At 39.7% G+C, this 24,220-nt stretch overlaps 1 protein-coding gene across 2 annotated transcripts in view; it reads left to right on the top strand.

The window, feature by feature from the left end:
- adam12a (ADAM metallopeptidase domain 12a) overlaps positions 1–24,220 on the top strand; it is a 173,656-nt gene that overhangs the window by 71,824 nt on the left and 77,612 nt on the right. For both annotated transcript variants that reach the window (XM_079846048.1, XM_079846049.1), the window contains exon 4: positions 17,316–17,394. In XM_079846048.1, the coding sequence (XP_079702174.1) occupies positions 17,316–17,394 (79 nt within the window). The remainder of the gene's footprint in view (positions 1–17,315; positions 17,395–24,220) is intronic.

Raw genomic sequence — 24,220 nt, 5'->3', positions numbered from 1 at the left:
TGTAATATTACATACCCGTAAATTCAAGCTTCGCCTTTCGCGTTTTAACACTCGATGGCACCGTGTCGAATGTGGACGAGGTCGAACTGGAAGCCATATTAATCTTGGACTAAATCGGCCACCGTAGGAGTTAAAACGAAATCGGAATTGAGAGGAACAGAAACTAATATTCACTGGATGGTCATATACCTTTTAACCGCTAGATGGGCGAAAATATCACACAGTGTAGCTTTAAATAACACAAAATATATTTCACTATTGACTTTAGACCAGGTTTTTGTTGGTCATTGGCAGAGTCATTTTCAGTTCCTCAAAATAGCAATGCACACCTCGTTTTCAGACCAGCACACCAGGTGATCAGATGGGCGCGAGTGCATTTGCTATTTAAACATTGTTGCGCTGGATGTAAAAATGATATAACTGCGTCTGGCTTAAACTAGCAAAAAAACACTTGCGTCGCGCCTGACGTCGCATTGCGCCGGGGATATGATAGAGCCCCTTGAGTATGTCTAGTATATTCAGATACACTGACATTATAAAATATTTTATTTCATACGTTTTAGCACTTTTAAGTTTTTCTATTTGTACTGAAGCATTCAATTAATTCCTAAGGGGGTCAAATTGACCCTCGAGGGAAGGATTTGTAACTTTTTTTTTTATTACAACCAATAAACTCCTCGAATCCAGTACATTTTTTGGGTATTCATGGTTTGAGTGTGACAAAAGTCCTAAGGTCTTGGATCACTCCAGTGGACACTCTAAATAAAAATGAGTTTTGTGTCAAAATAACCTGAGGGAAGGATCGGTATTTACTCGCCCTAATGTCATTCCAAACCTGTATGACCTTTTTGAAGTATGTTGACTGTTCTTTTCATAAAGCAGCAGCATGCAGTGACCAAGTCCAAGAAGCATCAAGTGATTTTAAATGTATTTTGAAGAGCTACGATTTGTATGAGGAACAGGTTGTGATTTCATAAATATGCAGGGCCATGGTCAAAAATTAATCAGGGCTTGGGGGAAAATGCCCCAGATATTAATGTTATAATGTTTTATTCTATGCCTAGACTTAATATGCATTATTTACAGCTACTTTTGTATTTGATTTGAAAAAATGACAGCCGTGGTTGTTGCAAACCGTGTTAACTGATGTGGTGTGTGTCTTTTAAGTTGTATTTTTCTTCTTTTACTTTGTGCTAAATGTGTTACAGATGTGCAGAATTGTTCTTTTGATAACAGATTTTAATTTTAAAAGCATTAAATTACACGTACAGAATGGCATTCAGGCATTACTCATGTCAGATGGCCGTTATACCGTTTTCATTAACATCTCTCCATATTTTATGTTCTGTAAAGTGACTTCATGTTTTTACCGAGTTCTTTGTCCTTATATGGTGGACGTATGAACCAGAGGAATCAAAAGATGGATTTTTTGAGTTGAAATGGAGCCATTTGCATTGTTCCGTATAATGGGTAGAGAGAAACATCAGCTCTGTTTCAAAACCTAGTGAACTGCTAATATGTTTGAAGTTTGAATTCATAAAATGTCCATAAATAGGTCTTACCGGCCGTGAAATTGTAGTTTGCATTGTTTTTGGGTAAAAGTACATGTGACCTATGTTAAACCCTGTTTGTTCTTCTTGATCAAACTACTGATGTTCCATATCTACAGCAAAAGCAAGACTTCAAGAGAATAATGACTTCAATTTGGGTCGGTTCCTCACACAAAGACATTGTATGACTTCAGAAGAGACATACAGTGAAATATAGTGCATATATACACCAATGGAGTCAAATGGGCCTCATTAATGATGCTTTTTGGGTCTTTTTTTATTATATGGAAATGAGCAAAATATACTTCTTTTTTTTTAAACGTACGTGTTCCAGAGAGGAAAGAAAGTAATGCGGGTTTGGAATGACATTAGTGTGAGAAAATAAAGATAATCTTTCATTTGGGTGCAAATCATCCTTGTAAATGTACAGCAAATGCTTGAAATGTTTCATTTAGTTGTCTAATAAACCTGGCATTGCATATGACAAATATTCTTTCGTTCCTTGGATAAAAGCGTCTGCTAAATGCATAAATGTTCCTTCCTGCACTAAAACACTTTCAAGTAAATCTGTTTGTTTTTGTGTCTGCTTTTATTTGCTTATGTCTTTATAGACTGTCTGTTTATTTGTGGAAGTCTTTGAATGTGCGCTGTTGTCTTTTCCCTCACTTGTTCATCCCACATCCTGTCTTCGCTCTGACATGCAGCTTGACCTCAGTCGGAGCATCCTGTCGCTCAGCAGAGTTTCTTGACCTCTGACCTCTGCGCAGCGGTCCATGCGCTCCATCAGTCTGACAGCCTGTGCTGAATAAGCGTTGGGGGGGGGGTTATCCTGTGCAGATTACTAAAAAACACCAAGCTTCCGCCCCATTTGACCAGCAGAACCCGTTTGCCCAAGAGCCCTGAAGATCTGCTGAGGAAACTGAACCCTGCCTCAGTGATTTTCCTTTTGTTCGCTAATTTCAGGGGGTTTGGTGCTCACGAGTAACTTTTCCACCACTCGCGCTCTTTAAAGCACAATAAAAGAGGAGCAGGGACTTGTGGGAGCTCTTTCCCTCGCTCTCATGCAGAAAGCAGATGTTCTGCTCGAATCGCAGCAGTCGTGTGGTGTTGAGCACGAGTCTGGGGTTTGGCTTCAGACAGCCAAGTGTGAGAGTTCCCTACAGGGATGCCGATGAAAGCTGAACATACTGAGAGGAAGTGTTGGATGTGTGTAGCTGGGAAACACGGCCAGTGTTTGCGAGAGATCACTGGAGGAAATTAAATAGTTCTGAAACACGTGGAGAGATGATGTATTGTAAGAATTTAATGAGGATTTTGCATTGGGGTTAAATGCAGATAATGTTTTTGACAGAAGCTTTAAAAGGTAAACCCATATTGCATCCTGGTACCATGTGTTCCCAAGGTAAGTGACGCGCACGCACCCGGCTATCCATGTGATGTGAAGAAGACGCGATTCACCAGACCAGGCCACCTTCTTCCATTGCTCCGTGGTCCAGTTCTGATGCTCACGTGCCACTGTTGGTGCTTTCGGCGGTGGACAGAGGTCAGCATGGGCACTCTGACTGGTCAGCGGCTATGCCGCCCCATACTCAACAAACTGAGATGCACTGTGTATTCTGACACCTTTCTATCAGAACCAGCATTAACTTCTTGAGCAATTTGAGCTCCAGTAGCTCGTCTGTTTGATCGGACCACATGGGCCAACCTTCACTCCTCACGTGCATCAATGAGCCTCGGCCGCCCATGACCCTGTGGCCGGTTCATCACTGTTCCTTCCTTGGAGCACTTTTGATAGAGACTGACCACTGCAGACCGGGAACACCCCACAAGAGCTGCAGTTTTGCAAATGCTCTGACCCAGTCATCTAGCCATCACAAATTGGCCCTTGGCAAACTCCCTCAAATTAGGCTTGCTGCGATAGTCGGTGTTGCCGGTGTTACGGGTGTCCTGACTCAACACCGGTTACATCACTTGCCCACCGTGGCACCGCCCACCGTCTTTTTGATATTTTTATAGTAATAAAATAATTTAGTTCAGTTAGAGAACAGACAATACAAATAAAAACTGAACGTATCTGCTTAATAAAGCAGGATCCGACCGTGAGTCTCGGCAGCGGCAGGAGTCATTCATCAGATTTAAGAGTGAGGAGCTGACTGAGATGATCGCGGAAGATTTGGTTTCAAAGCGAAACGTAAAAGCGCCTATTTAAGGGAGTTTGTCATTTGTTTTGTTGTTGTGTTTTTCATTAAAAATAATAGGCTAATGAACCCACAATTTAAGCAACCCGCAGCCGAATTGGCGCTAATTCACACACGCTGACTGCGCGCATTTATTTTTGCCGCGCTCGTGTGGGCGCGTCGAGTATAAATATGGCTTTACGGATGAACTGTTATTCATTCAAGGCGTGCATCTCAATCATAGACTGATCAATGCTTGATCAGTGCCCTGACTACTGAACTAGGGAACTGATTGAGACGCACCCATGGCCTCACAGAGCGTGCATTTACAGACGAGCTGTCATTCACGGTGTGTGAATACCCAACACTGGCGCGTTTTCAGTTCAGAGCGGTCATGTGCATGTTACTTTCGGTTAGATAGAATTAGTGATTTAAAAGCCTCCGCCGGTGATACCGGTATTACCGGTGTTGTCACACATCAATTAACCGGTGGGAAAATTTCCTCACCGTCACATCCCTAGCTCAAATCCTTACGCTTGTCCATTTTTCCTGCTTCTAACACATCAAATGAGGACAAAATGTTCACTTGCTGCCCAATTTATCCCACCCACTAACAGGTGATGAAGAGATAATCAGTGTTATTCACCTTTCATAATGTTATGCCTAAATGATTTTTGACTTTACTTTCTTACTTTTTTGTTTGTTTTTATTGTTATCTCCACTTGGGTATTTAGTAAATGCAGAAGTGATGGCGTAAAGAAAGAGGTCAAAGGTGTTTTATGAATTAATTTGTTTAGAGACCGTTCTTTTATGCACGCATTTGCTTCACCAGAAGAATAATGAGGCTGAAGGTTTGAAGTCATTAGTTCCAGTACAGAGTTTTCATGAATATAGATGTTGTGGTTCTTCTGATTCATACACATTTGCATTCGTAGAAAGATTGTTCATTTAGACACGAACACAGACTCCTTGAGCCCAAATGAAATGTTTTGTGAGTACTGGAGAGTGAAGGACACTTGAGTGGTTCCGTACACGATGCATTGTTCATTTGGCTTCAGGTGAATTATGAGGACAAAACACTATTTTTCCTCCTGAACCGAAGGCCTCGTCTAGACAGCGCTCTTTAGGGGTTTTCCAGGACTCAAGGTTCAGCATGACACAACCAAACGGACAACTTATTATTCAGCACACACCATTCCACATTTGATTTGCATGATATCACAAAGCTGAGAGAATGGCAGATCGTTTCTACATCACAACAATGCAGCGTCATTGCCATTATGTTGTAAAATAATAATAATAATAATAATCTGTTACATTTATGTAGCGCTTTTTCTGGGTACTCAAACCGCTTTACATATAGAAGGGGGGAATCTCCTCAACCACACACCAGCTGATTGGTGGAGAGGAGACAGAGGGATGAAGCCAATCAGTATATGGATGATTAGGAGGCCATGATGGATAGAGGCCAATGGGCAAATTTGGCCAGGATGCCGGGGTTACACCCCTACTCTTTTTCCGAAGGACATCCTGGGAATTTTTTATGATCACAGAGAGTCTGGACCTCGGTTTAACGTCTCAACCGTATGACGGAAAATAAGGGTTAAATCAACCACAAGTGAGGATTGTCATCAATTACTCACCCATGTCTTCTTTTTACTACTTTTGTGAAAAATTCATGGTGTTTCTGTAAATGTTCCATGTCTTTTTCATGTGTGGAAAAGATTCCACTGAAGAACGATGTTCTGAATGACACGAGCGTGAGTAAATGATGACAGAATCGTCACTTTTTCGTGAATTATTCATTCTAAACAGGTTTCTCACGCTGTTTGTGGGGATTTTGTTTAATTCCGTATTTATTAGACGCCAGATGAGCAGTTGAGACAGAACTGGCGTGTCTTCTGCTGTATGCTGTTCAAATGAATCAGTAAATAAAGTATTCCCAGATGGTTGTGACTGGCTCACGGAGCAGGATTATTTTCATATATCATATTCTTGCTACTTTTAGCAGATGTGAGGCTGCTTGAAAGGTAGACCGTCCAAATGTTTTGTCATAACGGATGTAATGAACACACTGAGGCCCAAAGGGAGAACAACAATTGGGCCCAAAATACAAGAAGGAGATGAAAGATCTTCCAGGAATTGCCGTGATGGATTGGGATTGAGAACGGTTTAGACCTTGGCTTGACGTGCGGGCTAATTCTGTACCTTTGGCCGTGACTTCACAGACTCTCACACTACCAAAAAACGTAATTTGGACTCAAAAAAGGCTTTTTTGATTTCACTTTTATGTGATGATGTCCGTTGCGCAAGTGTCAGAGGAACAAATCCTCTGAAAAATGAGTTGTAAGTGTTAGCATCTGTGGGATGCCATCCAGGAGCTCTAAATTTATCCTGATACATTTGCATGTGCTTGCGAGAAACGATTGATTTCTTGCTTTTTTGAACATGTTACTCACAGAGAGAGCGCTGAGATCATTAACCAGAGATGTTTGTTGCTAACCTTGCAATAACCTATTGATTTTATGATTTTATTTTTGGTTTTTCCTGCATCTGAAAGTTCTCCATTGGTCTCGGAGAGGGTGTGTGGCAAAGATAGCAACCCAAATCACAGATGAAAAGAAATGTGATTTAAGGAAACGCGCACGCCCAGACTCGTAATGTTTGCGTGCGCGATGACAGATGTGTTAATGTGGCCAGATGTGCCCAAAGATCCCGCATTAATGGATACTCTTCAGAGGAGAGGTTGCGTTTTTTACTTTCTTATTCTTGTGGGTTTGGGGTTTCATGAAGAGCTGTTTTCCTTCTGAAGTTTATTTGTTCTGTTTGGCAGTACAATGACTCCAATGGAGAAATACATCATTGATAAACATCAGATTTGAAATCACATCATACACATTGGAACAAAAAAAAATCACAAATGAGGTCTCGACTGTTTATCCTAGACCGTTTAAATGAAGAACAAATGAGGACTTTTGCTACTCAGATGTTTCTCCTGAGAAAAGGTCTAGTAATCTTACACATCTCAACATTGTCTCAGTGTTATTTGCTTGTATCACATGATTTTCTAAAGGTACATCAATAACTAAAGTCATTTATGTCTGTTTTTGATTCTCTGGAGGAACTGGAAGAATCTGAGATAAAGTTGAAGGAGATAAATATACTTGAGCTGACCCTTAAAATGACTTTTGTGGGTGTTAATTTAGTGCAATTAAACTATATTTTTGATTAAACTATTTGCTTTAGAACAACATTTCATGAGCGTATTCTTTTTACAGTGTTGAGACTCATAATTGAGACCTCCATTAAGGGTGTTTTCCCACCTGAAAGTCCGCACCAAGGTCCGAACCGAAGTTCATGTTTTGATACATTTTATACATTTGGTTCGTTTTGGTTTCACATTGCACCTGTAATTTTGATTCAGACAAACTGAAAAGTCAGAAAAGCCGAACCAAACAAGGTAGGTGTGAAAGGGCCCTAAGTCTCCTACATCTGAAGTACAACCCACAAATTCCTATAACAAAAATATAATATAAGTCTCATTTTACGTTTTGAGGAAAAAATGTCCTCACAACGATGCCATTATCCAAAATCCTTTTTTCCTGTGTTTTCTTGTTGGCCCAAGTCAAAAAGCAAAAAAGTACAACCCACAAATTCCTATAACAAAAGTACAATATAGAGATAGGAAAATATACAGATAATAAGTTCTACTTTCTGCTTGTTTTAATTAAACTCTGAATGTTTTGTTACAACCAGTTCTTTTACTTCCTCTTGATGAAGTGTGAAGGTGATCAGTTGTTGCTTTGAATCTTTGCGTCTTTATTTTTCAGGAATTCTTCCAGTAATGCTCTTTTAAATGTTTTGTTGTGACCTTTTGCCCTTGTGCATTGAAATAAAACCCTTAGGTGGGTTTCTTTTCTTCACAGTTGAGTAGATTTCTGGTCCTCAGGTGTTTTCTGTGACCCAGTATACGACATCTGCCTTCATCCCAGCTCATGTTGGAATAGTTTAGCCCTGCGATGAGGCAAGCGGTCCTTCGTCCTGTCCAAGGGCGTAACGTTCCTCATTAGCTAAAGCTTACAAACTGGCAGCAGTCTCTGTCTTGCCATGGGATGTCATTACATCAACCTCTGAATATTTCCATGGATTATTGCATTCCAAGTCAACAGTTCCCCATCACACAAGTGTTTTTTGGTTTATTCCTGTGAGTCATTTAGAAATTAGATACCTTTATTGAAACTTGTTATGGAACCGAGCTTGAGAACTGATGAAGCTGATGACAAAGTGTACTTTATAATCTAGAAAGTAGCAAAAAAAATGTTATGCTTTGCTGAAAGTATTCTTTGGTTTTTCCAAACCTGTAACCTCAGTTTTTGCTATTCTCTAAATGATTGTCTGTGGTGATTGACATTATGCTGTTAACAGAGGGCTGTACTTTGTATTGAACCCAGAACATTACTTGTGCAAAAGTTACCACCTCCCTACTGTTTGGGTAGTTGCCAGGGTGTTGCCATGTGGTTGCTAATTGGTTCTGAGCAGTTTTGGTGCGTTATTATGCGGTTGCTGGGGTGATCCGTGTGCTTGACAGGGTGTTGCTATGTAGTTGCTATGATGTTCTGGGCAGTTTTAGTCTGTTGCTATGCAGTTGCTATAGTGTTCTGAGTGGTTGGCAGGGTGTAGCCATGTGCTTGTGTACTGGGAAGTACCAGAATATTGCTATGTGCTTGCTATAGTGCTCTGAGTGGCTGCCAAGCCTTTGATTATGTGGCTGCTAATGTGTTGTGAATGGTTTTGTTTGTTAGAGTGATCTGGGTGACCGCTAGGGTGTTGCTATGTGATTTCTATTATATTCTGGGTAGGTGCAAGAATTTTGCTATGTGATTGTTGAGGTGTTTTGAGTGGTTGCCTGGGCATTGCTATGCGGTTGATTAAGTGTTCTGAGCAGTTGCCTGGTTGTTACTGTGTGTTTGCCAGGGTGTTCTGAGTGGTTGCCAGGGCGTTGCTATGTGTTTCCTTAAGGGTCTAGAGTAGTTTTTAGTGCATTGCTATGCAGTTTATAAGTCATTGCAGTGTAACTTTTAGAGGTGTGTGTGTGTGTGTGTGTGTGTGTGTGGGGGGACTGGTAATCCCTACGTTATGGGGACAAAATGTCCCCACAAAGATGGCAATATCCGAAATCCTCATCCTTGTGGGGACATCTTTAGGTCCCCATGAGGAAAACATCTTATAAATCAGACTAAGTGATGTTTTTTGAAAATGTAAAAATGAAGAATGTCTCCTGTGATGGGTAGGTTTAGGGGCAGGGGCTAGGGGGATAGAATATACTGTATGTACGTATAAAAACCATTACGCCTATGGAAAGTCCCCATAAAACATGAAAACCCAACATGTGTGTGTGTGGTCCTTGTAAACCTTATGTTTTGAAGAAAAAAATGTCCTCACAAAGATGGCATTATCCAAAATCCTTTTTCCTGTGTTTTCTTGTTTGCCCAAGTCAAAAGCCCCAAGTCTTTGGGATATTCTTGTCTCTAGGTGTACAGTAAGTCTGTGGGATTATTTTTGTCTTTCACCTGGCAGAATTGTAAATCTAATTGCTCATAAAAGTAACAGCACACATCTCTTCAACAAGCTGCATGATTTGAGGTATTAATCATTTAGCATTCTAAACGGAGGTATTTAATAGCTACTCTGCATTACTAATCCATCTTCCAATTATCAGATAAGAGGACACTCCAGATGTGTAAGATGATAAAGAGGAACTAATTTGTGCAAGAGGAGATGCTCTGGAACGAGCCGTGACCTGATTTCTCCCAAGTAGCATGAGAAAACTGCATTTTGTCCTTGACAAGATGGGCACGAGTTCACTGCAGCTGAATTCACGTTTAGTCAGCCAAGGCCTGGAAAGTAATTTGAGCTGTAACTCTGTCCCCCTCCGAACCCCCTTGTTGTTCGTTCCTCTCTTTTGTCTATCTGACTTTCTCTAGCGAATGGCCGGCTTCCAGTCTGGATGTGTCTCTCTGTTACTTCATCACTGGAATCAGGATGCACATGTAAATAAAATTAGTCTCATGTGCTCCAGTTTGTTTGCTCTTCTAAAGCTGCCAGGGGTGCAGTGTTAAAGTAATAGCTGATTCTGTCATGATTCACTCTCATCTTGTTCCAACCTTTTTAAGAGTCTTTACATAGCATATATAATTATAGAAGCTTGTGTCCTGTAAAAGATAATTGCTTTTTAACTTGTATAACTTATATCGCAGGTGAAGTGAATAGCACTGATTATCTCTTCATCACCTGTTAGTGGGTGGGATATATTAGGCAGCAAGTGAACATTTTGTCCTCAAAGCTGATGTGTTAGAAGCAGGAAAAATGGCCAGCATAAGGATTTGAGCGAGTTTGACAAGGGCCAAATTGTGATGGCTAGACAACTGGGTCAGAGCATCTCCAAAACTGCAGCTCTTGTGGGGTGTTCCCGGTCTGCAGTGGTCAGACACTATCAAAAGTGCTCCAAGGAAGGAACAGTGGGAAAACCGGCGACAGGGTCATGGGCGGACAAGGCTCATTGATGCACGTGAGGAGTGAAGGTTGGCCCATGTGGTCCGATCAAACAGACGAGCTACTGGAGCTCAAATTGCTCAAGAAGTTAATGCTGGTTCTGATAGAAAGGTGTCAGAATACACAGAGCATCTCAGTTTGTTGTGTATGGGGCGGCATAGCCGCAGACCAGTCAGAGTGATGAAAAGCACCAACAGTGGGCACGTGATCGCTTCAGAACCGGACCATGGAGCAATGGAAGAAGGTGGTCTGGTCTGATGCTCACGTCTGGTCTGATGCTGATCTGATGCTCATCGCTTACCTGGGGAACACATGGCACCAGGATGCACTATGGGAAGAAGGAAAGTCGGCGGAGGCAGTGATGCTTTGGGCAATGTTCTGCTGGGAAACCTTGAGTCCTGCCATCTATGTGGATGTTACTTTGACACGTACCACCTAGCTAAGCATGGTTGCAGACAATGGAAACGGTATTCCCTGGTGGCTGTGGCTCTTTCAGCAGATAATGCAAAAATTGTTCAGGAATGGTTTGAGGAGCTCAACAATGAGTTTGAGGTGTTGACTTGGCCTCCAAATTTCCCAAATCTCAATCCAATCGAGCATCTGTGGGATGCGCTGAACAAACAAGTCCGATCCATGGAGGTCATCACCTCGCAACTTACTGGACTTAAATGATCTGATACTAACATCTTTGTGCCAGATACCACAGCACACCTTCAGGGGTCGAGTGGAGTCCATGCCTTGATGGGTCAGGGCTGTTGTGGCAGCAAAAGAGGGGCCAACACAATATTATTTTTATATATATAAATAGGATATATATATATTATATATATAATTATTTAATCAAAATACACTCACCTAAAGGATTATTAGGAACACCTGTTCAATTTCTCATTAATGCAATTATCTAATCAACCAATCACATGGCAGTTGCTTCAATGCATTTAGGGGTGTGGTCCTGGTCAAGACAATCTCCTGAACTCCAAACTGAATGTCAGAATGGGAAAGAAAGGTGATTTAAGCAGTTTTGAGCGTGGCATGGTTGTTGGTGCCAGACGGGCCGGTCTGAGTATTTCACAATCTGCTCAGTTACTGAGATTTTCACGCACAACCATTTGTAGGGTTTACAAACAATGGTGTGAAAAACATCCAGTATGCGGCAGTCCTGTGGGCGAAAATGCCTTGTTGATGCTAGAGCTCAGAGGAGAATGGGCCGACTGATTCAAGCTGATAGAAGAGCAACTTTGACTGAAATAACCACTCGTTACAACCGAGGTCTGCAGCAAAGCATTTGTGAAGCCACAACACGCACAACCTTGAGGCGGATGGGCTACAACAGCAGAAGACCCCACCGGGTACCACTCATCTCCACTACAAATAGGAAAAAGAGGCTACAATTTGCACAAGCTCACCAAAGTTGGACTGTTGAAGACTGGAAAGATGTTGCCTGGTCTGATGAGTCTCGATTTCTGTTGAGACATTCGGATGGTAGAGTCAGAATTTGGCGTAAACAGAATGAGAACATGGATCCATCATGCCTTGTTACCACTGTGCAGGCTGGTGGTGGTGGTGTAATGGTGTGGGGGATGTTTTCTTGGCACACTTTAGGCCCCTTAGTGCCAATTGGGCATCGTTTAAATGCCACGGCCTACCGGAGCATTGTTTCTGACCATGTCCATCCCTTTATGACCACCATGTACCCATCCTCTGATGGCAACTTCCAGCAGGATAATGCACCATGTCACAAAGCTCGAATCATTTCAAATTGGTTTATTGAACATGACAATGAGTTCACTGTACTAAAATGGCCCCCACAGTCACCAGATCTCAACCCAATAGAGCATCTTTGGGATGTGGTGGAACGGGAGCTTCGTGCCCTGGATGTGCATCCCACAAATCTCCATCAACTGCAAGATGCTATCCTATCAATATGGGCCAACATTTCTAAAGAATGCTTTCAGCACCTTGTTGATTCAATGCCACGTAGAATTAAGGCAGTTCTGAAGGCGAAAGGGGGTCAAACTCAGTATTAGTATGGTGTTCCTAATAATCCTTTAGGTGAGTGTATAAACATTAGATAATTAAAAAAATATTAGCATTATAATTCATAAAATAATTGAAGTGAATAAATTAAGTGTATGTGTATTTATTCACTGAATATAATGAAGTGTTGAATAATATTAAATGTTTTATGTTGTTTTTTTTTTTTTCTGGGTGTGCATTCAAGATTATCATTGAATAAAGATTACATTTTCAGTCTGTTCACCACATGTAATCATGTGACTTAGGAAGACTAGAAATATAACACACATTGGACTGTTTTATAATGGTTTTAAGGTGGGTTTTTGTATTTTTTGGAGCTTGACGGATGCAATGACTATGAAGTGTTGAAGTTTGTGTAGAGAAAGATTAACAACATTCAGGTTTAAATGACACGAGGGCGAGTAAAAAATGATTGTTTTTTTTTTTCTGTCCACTCCTGTCGTGTCCCTTTCTAGTTTTCTATCTTGCGAGAACACAAAGCATTAAGTGACCAGGGGAAACAACAGCGCCCTGCTGTGTCTTTTGCCCCTAGTGACTGATGATTTGATTAGTTTTTTCTGCTTGTGGCTTTGCTGCAGCCGTCTTTCCGCAGCATGAAAGGTAGAATTATTTCTCTTTTTTTCTCCTTTGTAATCTTTCGCTCTGTTTGGTTTCTGCTCGTGTGAATAATTGAAAAATAAATGAGAAAATGGCCCCAGAAACATTGTAATAATTTGTTGGTTGTATGTCAGTTTTAACCTCTCTTTTAGCCATTTTCATGTTTGTCATGCTGGAACTAGATCTTCTCAAGGACATGGTGGTGATGCCATGTGTTGATCTAATGAGTTGTAATGAGGAGTTGGGATGGATCTAACTTAGTAGTGGCGGGACGATCTTCCAAGTGGTTTAATTTCACCCAAAAAATTAAACTTCAATGGTGTGTGAACACTGAAAGCTCCCCAAAGGTCAAACAATTACCATAAAAGTGGTCCATATGACTATCTTCCAAGAGAGTTCATTTTTGGGTCTGGTAGGCGACTGTAAGACTAATTGTCTGCTAGTAGAGGGACGTTTTCCCTCTAGTAGTTTTCCGTTTGTAAATGCAGAATACATTTAGTATTTCTCTTGCTGATTTTGGAAGTTTCTTTTGGAAGTTTTTCTGATGATTAATGTGTTTGTATTTTTCCTCATTTGTAAGCTGATTTGAATAAATGCATCTGCTAAATGAATAAATCTTCCATTATGAAGTGCACACACACATGGTCGTCATTGGCGTCTTCAGTTTAATGGTTGAAAACATTATTGATTGATTCCATAGAGAAGAAGTTGTTTTTGTTTAGTAGTTTATGGAAGTTGTTATGTTTAATGGAAATGCACTGCATATTCCAATGGTCATTGAAAGTTTTAAAATAGAGATTTCCAGGCCTTGAACAGTCTTAAAAGGTTATTTGTTTTATAGTTACATTTTACTAAAATTCAATTGGCTGTATTTTTTTATTCTTTGTGAGTGCAATCTTTATAAAATCATTTTAAAAAACCTCATAGAAAGGTCATGGAAGTTGAACCCTGAGCAAAGTTCATGATTTGTATGTATTTGTACGAAGCTAAAACTCAAAATAGTGCAAAAAAAAAAAAAGGATAAATCCTATGTTTGGCCTTCACAGTCTCCAGCGTCTGTGGACGATCATGCATATGAGTTGACCCTCCTGCCTTAACCATATGCCTCCAAAACCCACCTGAGGGAATTATTATGGCCGCGGATCAGACCTCAGATCGCTTTGCTGCTCCTTCAAGACTCTGTGCTTGTAAATGCTGCTACTGCTGCATGTGTGATCAGTAGAGCAACATCTGTCAGAACATCTGTGATCACATGGAAGATTTCAAGACATCTTGTCTCTTCCTGGTTTTTTAGACACCACTGCCAAATTCTGTTTTGTAGTTACATGTGTTGTTAATCCCATTTACTATGTGAAGTCCTGTAAGCCGTGAACAGTGCGAGGTGAGACCAATTAAACATCCTTCCATTATAATTAAGCGATAAGAGACAAGAAGTCGGGCTGCAGTATGAACAAGTTATGGTTGAGTTCCTGCAACCTTTTTAAAAATTCTGTCTCAAGTGCCAAAAAAATGCATAATGCAATATGCATAATATTAATATTAAGATAACAAACACGAGTAAATTCATTAAGAAGATCAAAAATCCCATGACTTATTCCTTAAATTGAAGTTAATGATTGGTATGTGATTGCACAGTAGATAAATCAAGTACACTCAAAAGTTTGGGTCAGTAAGATGTCTCTTGTTAATTAATTTTATGCAGCAAAGATGCATTAAAATAGAAGTTACAGCAAAGACATGTATAATGTTTCAAAAGATTTCTATTTCAAGTAAATGCTGTTCTTTTTAACTTATTTATCAAATTATCCTGAAGAAAAAAAAATATATATCCCGGTTTTCACAAAAATACGAAGCAGCACAACTGTTTTCAACATTGATAATAATCAGAAATGTTTCTTTAACACCAAATCAGCATATTATAATGAATTCTGAAGGATCATGTGACTGAAGTAATGATGCTGAAAATTGAGCTTTGTGTCACAGGAATAAATACAATTTTTAATATACACTCACCTAAAGGATTATTAGGAACACCTGTTCAATTTCTCATTAATGCAATTATCTAATCAACCAATCACATGGCAGTTGCTGCCAAGAAAGGTGATTTAAGCAATTTTGAGCGTGGCATGGTTGTTGGTGCCAGACGGGCCGGTCTGAGTATTTCACGATTTGCTCAGTTACTGGGATTGTCTCGCACAACCATTTGTAGGGTTTACAAAGAATGGTGTGAAAAGGGAAAAATATCCAGTTTGCGGCAGTCCTGTGGGTGAAAATGCCTTGTTGATGCGAGAGGTCAGAGGAGAATGGGCCGACTGATTCAAGCTGATAGAAGAGCAACTTTGACTGAAATAACCACTCGTTACAACCGAGGTATGCAGCAAAGCATTTGTGAAGCCACAACACGCACAACCTTGAGGCGGATGGGCTACAACAGCAGAAGACCCCACCGGGTACCACTCATCTCCACTACAAATAGGAAAAAGAGGCTACAATTTGCACAAGCTCACCAAAATTGGACAGTTGAAGACTGAAAAAATGTTGCCTGGTCTGAGTCTCGATTTCTGTTGAGACATTCAGATGGTAGAGTCAGAATTTGGCGTAAACAGAATGAGAACATGGATCCATCATGCCTTGTTACCACTGTGCAGGCTGGTGGTGGTGGTGTAATGGTATGGGGGATGTTTTCTTGGCACACTTTAGGCCCCTTAGTGCCAATTGGGCATCGTTTAAATGCCACGGCCTACCTGAGCATTGCTTCTGACCATGTCCATCCCTTTATGACCACCATGTACCCATCCTCTGATGGCTACTTCCAGCAGGATAATGCACCATGTCACAAAGCTTGAATCATTTCAAATTGGTTTCTTGAACATGACAATGAGTTCACTGTACTAAAATGGCCCCTACAGTCACCAGATCTCAACCCAATAGAGCATCTTTGGGATGTGGTGGAACAGGAGCTTCGTGCCCTGGATGTGCATCCCACAAATCTCCATCAACTGCAAGATGCTATCCTATCAATATGGGCCAACATTTCTAAAGAATGCTTTCAGCACCTTGTTGATTCAATGCCACGTAGAATTAAGGCAGTTCTGAAGGCGAAAGGGGGTCTAACACAGTATTAGTATGGTGTTCCTAATAATCCTTTAGGTGAGTGTATATTCAAAAAGAAAACAGTTATTTTAAATTCTAATAATTTTTCACAATATTACAGTTTTTACTGTATTTTTTTATCAAATAAATGGTGTGCATAAGTGGCTTCTTTCAAAAAAGCATCTTCCCAACAATGCTCTATGTAAGCACAGATGTAATAATGTAGTGACCAATCAGCGTTCAGGACTGGATCCAGGAGAGGAAATATCGGTTTTATAATAAACATTAATCAGAAAGTAATTTTCCTGCTGTCAGAACAATGCATTAGACGTTTACATTCAATAATAAGATATGTCTAATCTTTTAAAAAATCAATTAAATTCATTTTCTAGTTCTTCGAGGGTTCAGTACAGAGCAAATGTTTTCTTACATGCTAAAGCTATTTTTAACTTAAAGTTTTTCTTGAAAACATTCATATTTCATTGTAAATTCACTGCAAGGTTTTCATCGATTTCCTCCACACGGAGTCGGCTTTAAGATCATCTAATTCGATTTAGGGTGAAGTTTGGCGAGAAGTGATCAACAACAAATTTCTCCTGGAGGTTGAAAACTAGTGTGATTTGTAGTTATCAGAATGACTTTCACGTTTTATTCTACAGCATGAACTACACACAGACCACAAACTGGACAGACTTTTAGTGTGGTGTCATCAATTTTAGATTAACCCGTCCCAAACATAGACAGTCTCTTCCTGGAAAAGTTGACTGGCGTAATGAAGTGAACTGGACTTTATACTGTCAGAAGTCTGTTTTCAGGGAGGTTGTTATTCTCTGAGTCAGCAGTGCTGTAATCGTCTTCACGAGTTTGTCACTTTCTCTCGGGCAGGTTCTGGTTAAGAAAGCACAGCTGCACGAGGGCCGATTGAGTGCAGATGTTGGTAATGGTCTGATCAGAACATTATCTCAGCAGGGAAAGAGAGGAAGAGAGAGAATTAGGGCATCCTTTCACAGGCTGAGGGGATCTCTGTAGCCGCGATCATTTGCTGCTGATCGGATTATACGGAAAAAAGGCGGATCCAGACGCCTGGATTCTTACTTTCATAATGTAAGACGTTTCTGAGTGAAACTGGGCGGAACTTCATTTTAGTGATGCCAGCTGAAAAATAACTTTTGTTTCAGAGAAGAGCAGGTTTTGAAGACAAACAATATACCAGGAACATGAAACCAAGAAAGTAAATACTTAATGTTGAAGTAAAATGACTTGAGGAAATGAGTGAATGTAACTTGTTTGTGTGTTTGTGTTGCAGAGGGTTGTTTGCTAGTCACTACACAGAAACACACTACCTGGAGGATGGAAGTGCCGTCACCACCTTACCGAATGTCACGGTAAGATTACAAGCAACCACCGTTTCCACCCAGATTTAACCCTACGCACTGTGCACTTCCTGCAACAAGCCCCTGTTATTCTCCTTGGAAAAGTGTTTAATTTGAGCTGGTGGGTTGATGTTTGTCAGAAAACTCTTGGTTAGTCTGTGGAGCTAAGTCAGGCGGAATTGGTCTTTATGTCTTGAGACATTTTTGAATAATTCCCCTTAGAAAAATGTAGGCTCTTTGCTCTTTTTTGCATGGTTTGCACCAAATTTTAAGGCAGCATCACATGTATCCTTCACAGAGAATGCAATTTCATAATACGTTGCAAAAAAAGTTTGGAATGAATTATTCCAAGATGGCAAATGAACCATAAGAAATGTTGATTAACCTTTTCACACATAAATTCAAAATATTCTAGCTGGGCCCTCAGAACGAGTTCTTAAATTCAACCATTATTTTTGAACGCATTACCTTCTTATTTCCATTGCAACGTGTCATGTGATACATGACCACAATAGCACTGAACCATATTTAATTTTTCCTTTTTTATTCAAAATATTCTACATATCACGAATTCTACATATCAGCAATTTCTATCACGAAATAGCTGATATTCTGATTGTAAAATATGTGTAAGTGAATGTGTTTTGGCGTTTAAAGAGCTTTAAAATGATTGTGTTAGTTGATCTATAACGAGTGATGGGCGTCACCATGTTAGTTTGCGCCACAAGAATCGGATCTATCAGATTTACAACACGTAAATTCATCCACTTCTCCCAAAATACATGATAGTAACTGGCTGGTGAACTGGGAGAAGAATAGAGTAAACGCCATAGTTAACTTACAATGTGGTGTGAATAAAACTAATTTGAATTTAGCAGTTGACCATGTGACGCACTGAACTTTCTAATCGGTGTGATCGTATGCGTCAGAGGGTAAATAAAAGACATTTTTTTAATAACCATAGATATAGATATATAGATATATATATATAGATATAGATGTCTGCGACATCTTTACAGTCGCCTAAGTGGTTTTCTTTCCTGCCTCTGCGTCTTTCAGACCATCTATTTTACCTAAACCAGACCTGCAGTTAAGATCCAAAGTATCACTGATCTCCGCCCTCAGCGATTGCTGGATGATCTTGTGTCAACAGCTTTAGAGGTGAGGCGGTCAAACGAGGGCCACCAGGAGAGCAGAAACCACCCATGATGCACCTCTGTGTGTTTTAAGAGTTTAGATTGCAGCTCAGATTTCTAGTCAGCACAACAGACATTGAGCCCTGAAGGCATGTAAGTCCAAACCTCTGAAGAGCACCTCTGAATCACTGACCCCGTCTTCCTCAATCTGCTCTCCAGCGGACCACCAGTTTCCCTGCCAGACTATTTGAGCTGAAACACTTTATGAAAAGAAAACATGCTGCAAAAACTGAAAAAGAAAATAGATAAGGAAAAAAATTCATCTTTCCTGTAGCTCAAACAGTAGAGCATGGCGCTAGCAACGCCAAGGTCATGGGTTCGATTCCCAGGGAAAGCAAGAATTGACAAAATGTAAAATGTGCACCTTGAATGCAATGTAAGTCGCTTTGGATAAAAGCGTCTGCCAAATGCATAAATGTAAATGTAAATGTAAAAGTAGGCATATATTATTACTTTTGCTCATAGTTTGGTTTAGTGATTTGCACAAACCTTTTACCCATTGTATTGATTTTTAGCATGTAACTAGTCCTAAATGTTCCTTTTGGAACAAAAGCAACGGTCTAAATCAACTCAGACCACCCCAGCAATGGCATAGCAACAGTCTAAAGCCACTCATAGCTCCCCAGCAACGGCATAGCAACAGTCTAAAGCCACTCAAACCACCCCAGCAACGACATAGCAACAGTCTAAATCAACTCAGACCACCCCAGCAATGGCATAGCAACAGTCTAAAGCCACTCAAACCACCCCAGCAACGACATAGCGACGGTCTAAATCAACTCAGACCACCCAGCAATGGCATAGCAACAGTCTAAAGCCACTCATAGCCCCCCGGCAACGGCATAGCAACAGTCTAAAGCCACTCAAACCACCCCAGCAACGACATAGCAACAGTCTAAAGCCACTCAAACCACCCCAGCAACTACATAGCAACAGTCTAAAGCCACTCAAACCACCCCAGCAACGACATAGCAACAGTCTAAAGCCACTCATAGAACCCCAGCAACGGCAAAGCGACAGTCTAAAGCAGGGTTCCTCAAATTCAGTCCTGGAGGGCCAATGCCCTGCAGAGCTTAGCTCAAACCCTGATCAAACTCACCTACCTGTGATTTTCTAGTGATCCTGAAGAGCTTGATTACTTGCTCAGGTGTGTTTGGAGTTAGACTGTCGAAAGAAAGAAAAAGAAAGAAAGAAAGAGAGAAAGAAAGAAAGAAAGAAAGAAAGAAAGAAAGAAAGAAAGAAAGAAAGAAAGAAAGAAAGAAAGAAAGAAAGAAAGAAAGAAAGAAAGAAAGAAAGAAAGAAAGAAAGAAAGAAAGAAAGAAAGAAAGAAAGAAAGAAAGAAAGAAAGAAAGAAAGAAAGAAAGAAAGGGACAATATTCCCACCATGCTCCAGTAAGGGTCATTTGAACACTAGATATGGTGTTTCACAACACCGTATGTTAAGATTTCATAAACTATTGTGACTTTTTCAGCTTATTCCGTAGATTTTCTCAACAGTGTGAGGCAATATGCGTCCTGCTTTGTTTTGATGGGAAACAAGAGTTGCGGGTCACCCAGAAACTGCAGCACTTCTCGACCTGAATGTCGTCAAGGGGGAGCAGTGCTGAATTTGGACTTCACAAACTGATTTGGGATGAACAGAACAAAACAAGACAAATGCTCTGTCAACCTGAGTGCAGAGATTGATGTCACACACACACACACACACACACACACACACACACACACACACACACACACACACACACACACACACACACACACACACACACACACACACACACACACTTATAGGAGTTTTATTGTCTAGGTTTTGGAAGGTTGTTCAGAAGACTGTTACATTTGATTTAAAAATGTATACCTTCAATGCAATGCAATTCAATTTGGATTAAAAAAAAAAGTTTGCCAATTACTAAAATATTCAGCCATCCATCGATCCATCATCTGGGATGCATCCATCTTGTTATTTTTCATCATTTTTGTGTGTAAATAACGAGCATATATCACACGTACTGTGCTTGACTTGTTTGTTTCATGATGTATCATACACACCCGGCCCTAAAACAACTTTTAACAGCTCTGATCGAACTCTATAGTAATTGACTCATTTGCTGTGTCCAAACATTTGTGCACCAGGCAACAGAACGGCATGTTTTGTACTGTAAACTGGATGAATTGTGCTGATCTGATGGGATCCAGGGCCTCTGGGGCAGATGGAGTGCATTCACTCAGGCTGTAGGGAGTTATGAGCTCGTGTTCTGTTCCAGAAAGACTTCAGGAGTGTGTCAGTGTGTGTCTGTTCTCCCAGACCTCCTCTGCCTTTCATTAAGTCTGTTTTATGGTTGCATGTGCGGTGCCATTATTTCATCCTTAAGCAGAACTCCTCAGAGGCCCATTTGGACTCACTCATGGACTCCTGTAGCTCCGGTCGGACGCTGCCCAGCACCTTAAATCGCAGATATATTACGTGATTAAGAACGACTTAGAACAGAAGTGTCAAACTCATTTTAGGTCGTGAGATGAGTTTTTATTTGCTAAAAGGGTATACATCGAAAGAGCATGTTCTTCTGGAGTTTGTGAAATCCAAAGTCAACTTTAGATTACTAATAGCTTACATTAAGTATTAATCTTAACAAATAGTGTGTATATATATATATATATATATATATATATATATATATATATATATATATATATACATACATACATACATACATACATACATACATACATACATACATACATACATACATACATACATACATACATACATACATACATACATACATACATACAGTATTGAATAACAGGGGGTGGACAAAACTTAAAAATAAAAAAGAGTTGAATGGAGGTTTAGTATGATCTCACTCATCATGTCTCTCAGCTTTGGCCCACAGTATGAAGTGACCAAGTGAATTAACACTGGACCTGAGACTGACCGCACACCATCTGTTACCCTTTACATCATTTACATCGACATGATGAACTACATGTATTCAGAATAGAGTGCTTTCTGTGCCAGCTTCTGCAATTTTATCATTTATAAAACAAATTCTTTACAGCTCAGTGTTAAAGTTGCTGTAAATAAATGTTTTTGGAGTTGCACACAAAAGGCTGCTCGTGACTTATAGTATATTATTATTAATTGTCTACCACGTTAAATTCCATTTCACAGAATTATGCATATTTCCCCAAATATCACAAAATACTGAAAGTTAACTCGGTCTGGGTTTGATTAGAGCATATTATGACCGAGTCTGCAGCTAAAAATTTAGTGAGTTCTTATGAGGAGCTATATGTGACCCCGTCTGTGACAACCCAGCTAGCGTTGCCACCCGTCCCGGTTTTCCAGGGATTGTTCTCTTTTTTGAGCATCTGTCCCGGAAAATGTATATTCTTTCCTTCTTTTTTGTTTTTTTGTGAAAATGTACTTCTAAAGTTGAATTTCCTGGCTTCAAATTAAACTGTTTCCTTATACTGTTACTGTGTTTTCTTCATGGTTATGTATCCAATCCTGTGTCCGTAAAACGGGCTCAACTTATTGCCTATCGCCTAGCAACTGCCTGTGCTGTCGATCGGTCGCACGCACGCATCCATCCACGCACATGCAGGATAAAACAGTGTTCAGTTGCTAGCTTTTTTTAAACTTTATATTAACTCGGTTTTGTGAAATGGGGGGAGAGACGGACGAGGAGGATAACACAACAAAATCGGATGAGCCAGTGTCAAAGAAAAAACGATTTACAACCTACAACTCAGACTGGGCGAAAAGAGAACTTTTCTGAATGGGTAAGGCCCACCCCCAAGGAGACCCGTTCTCCGCTACCTGTGTTTTGTGTCCGGCCAAAATTTAAAATCATGCAAAAACAAAGAAGCACCCGAGTTTTGCATTAAGCAAACGCAAAAATCTAGCCATTGCAACGTTTAGGACAAAGAAAGGGAGTCCTACAACTGTTAACATAGTATATTTACAAATATGGGTTGACCCCCCCAAAAAAAAAAAAAAAAAACATATTTCATCTGAGTGTCCTGGTTTTTCAGAAATCAGAGGTGGCAACCCGAAACCCAGCTAAAGTCTTTTTTTTTTTGTGAATTACGGTTTTCTACATAAAAGCATCCTACATATTGTAAAGAACATTCTGTGAAAATATAACCTTGATATCTTTAATATTGACTGAGGAAGACCATGTCAAATATGTGATGAATTTCAGGGCTTTTGGAGAAATTCCAAATTTAAAAATAAGCTTTTTTTTTTTTTTTTTTTAAACTGCAACACATTTGGACCATAATCTTCCTGACTATGTGCCATATACCACATTAAAGCTGAGATTCTCCCATTTTCAGTGATATATGACCAGTGTTGCCACAGTTACTTTGAAAAAGTAATCTGATTACTGATCACTCTTTTAAAAAGTAACTTAGTTACTTTACAGACTACTTTATTTTAAAAGTAACTAAGTTAGATTTACTAAGCTAGATTTAAGTTACTTTATTAGTTACATTCAGCAGTTTTCTGACAACACATAAAAATGACAACCATTTTTGCCAACACTCACTTTATTGGAAGTGCATTTTTAACAGTAAAGTTAAAAAATGTATCTCCTGACATTTTAAGTTAAAATTAAAAAATATTTCCTGAAAAAAAACAGGAATGAATAAATGTTTTAATAAAAAATGTAATAAAGACAGTCTTTCTTCACTTCACTTAACATAAATACTCTCCCCGAGACGCAAGAAGAAAGCAAATATATACATTTTTTACTAAGGAAAATGACAAAAATAGTAACTCACAGTGACTTGAATAAATTACTTTAATCTGATTACTGGTTTGGAAATAGTAAAGCGTTAGATTACTCGTTACTGGAAAAAAGTACTCAGATTAGAGTAACGTGTTACTAAGTATTACTGGCATCACTGTATATGACGCATTTATGGCAAAATTCTTAAAGTTTTGTAAAACAAGTCTATTATTATGATGTGCATGTCCAAAAAGCGTTAAACATTAAAACGAATGGGGGTTACCACAAGAACTTGATTTACTAAGTCAGTTCATTCTAATGATTTGTATAACTTTATTAGTAAAATGAAACATCAGGACAAAATGTCGTTAATAGACCTATATAAATTCATATAAAAAACATCAATAGAAAATCTCATTAGTCTGTTTCTGGGCTATTGTGTAACATTTGGATTAAATCCAGGACTACTCAGGGGGAATAAAGCCCTACCACATTAACAGGCCAGTCTCAAACTTTGTACATAATGTCATGGGGTCATGGAGTCATGGGGTCACATATGTAATGTCATGTCAATGTCATGGGGTCAAATATGTAAAAATGTGCATGTATTAATCGCTTTTTTATTGCCAATGTGTGAAAAGCTTGTAAAAAATGAAACTTTTAAAAAATTAGACCTTCCCTGACTTTCTAGGCTGTCTATGAAAGCCTGTAGACCGAATTTTTTTTTTAGGGTTTTTTTGAAACCCTAAAAAACATCCTGTGACGTTTACACATGCTCACGGTGAATTGCAAAGCTGGTGCAAACATATCCGAATCGCTCAGATGCTTTCTGAACTGCCGTTTTCTGTCATTTTTGTTGTTTATTTTGTTATTGAGAGGAAAGCGTGCAGCACATTTTTACAT

Source organism: Gobio gobio (assembly GCF_949357685.1).
Source record: "Gobio gobio genome assembly, chromosome: 20".
NCBI lineage: Eukaryota > Metazoa > Chordata > Actinopteri > Cypriniformes > Gobionidae > Gobio > Gobio gobio.
The sequence above is the reverse complement of the archived record's forward strand: the minus strand, read 5'-3'. Positions and strand labels throughout refer to the sequence as shown.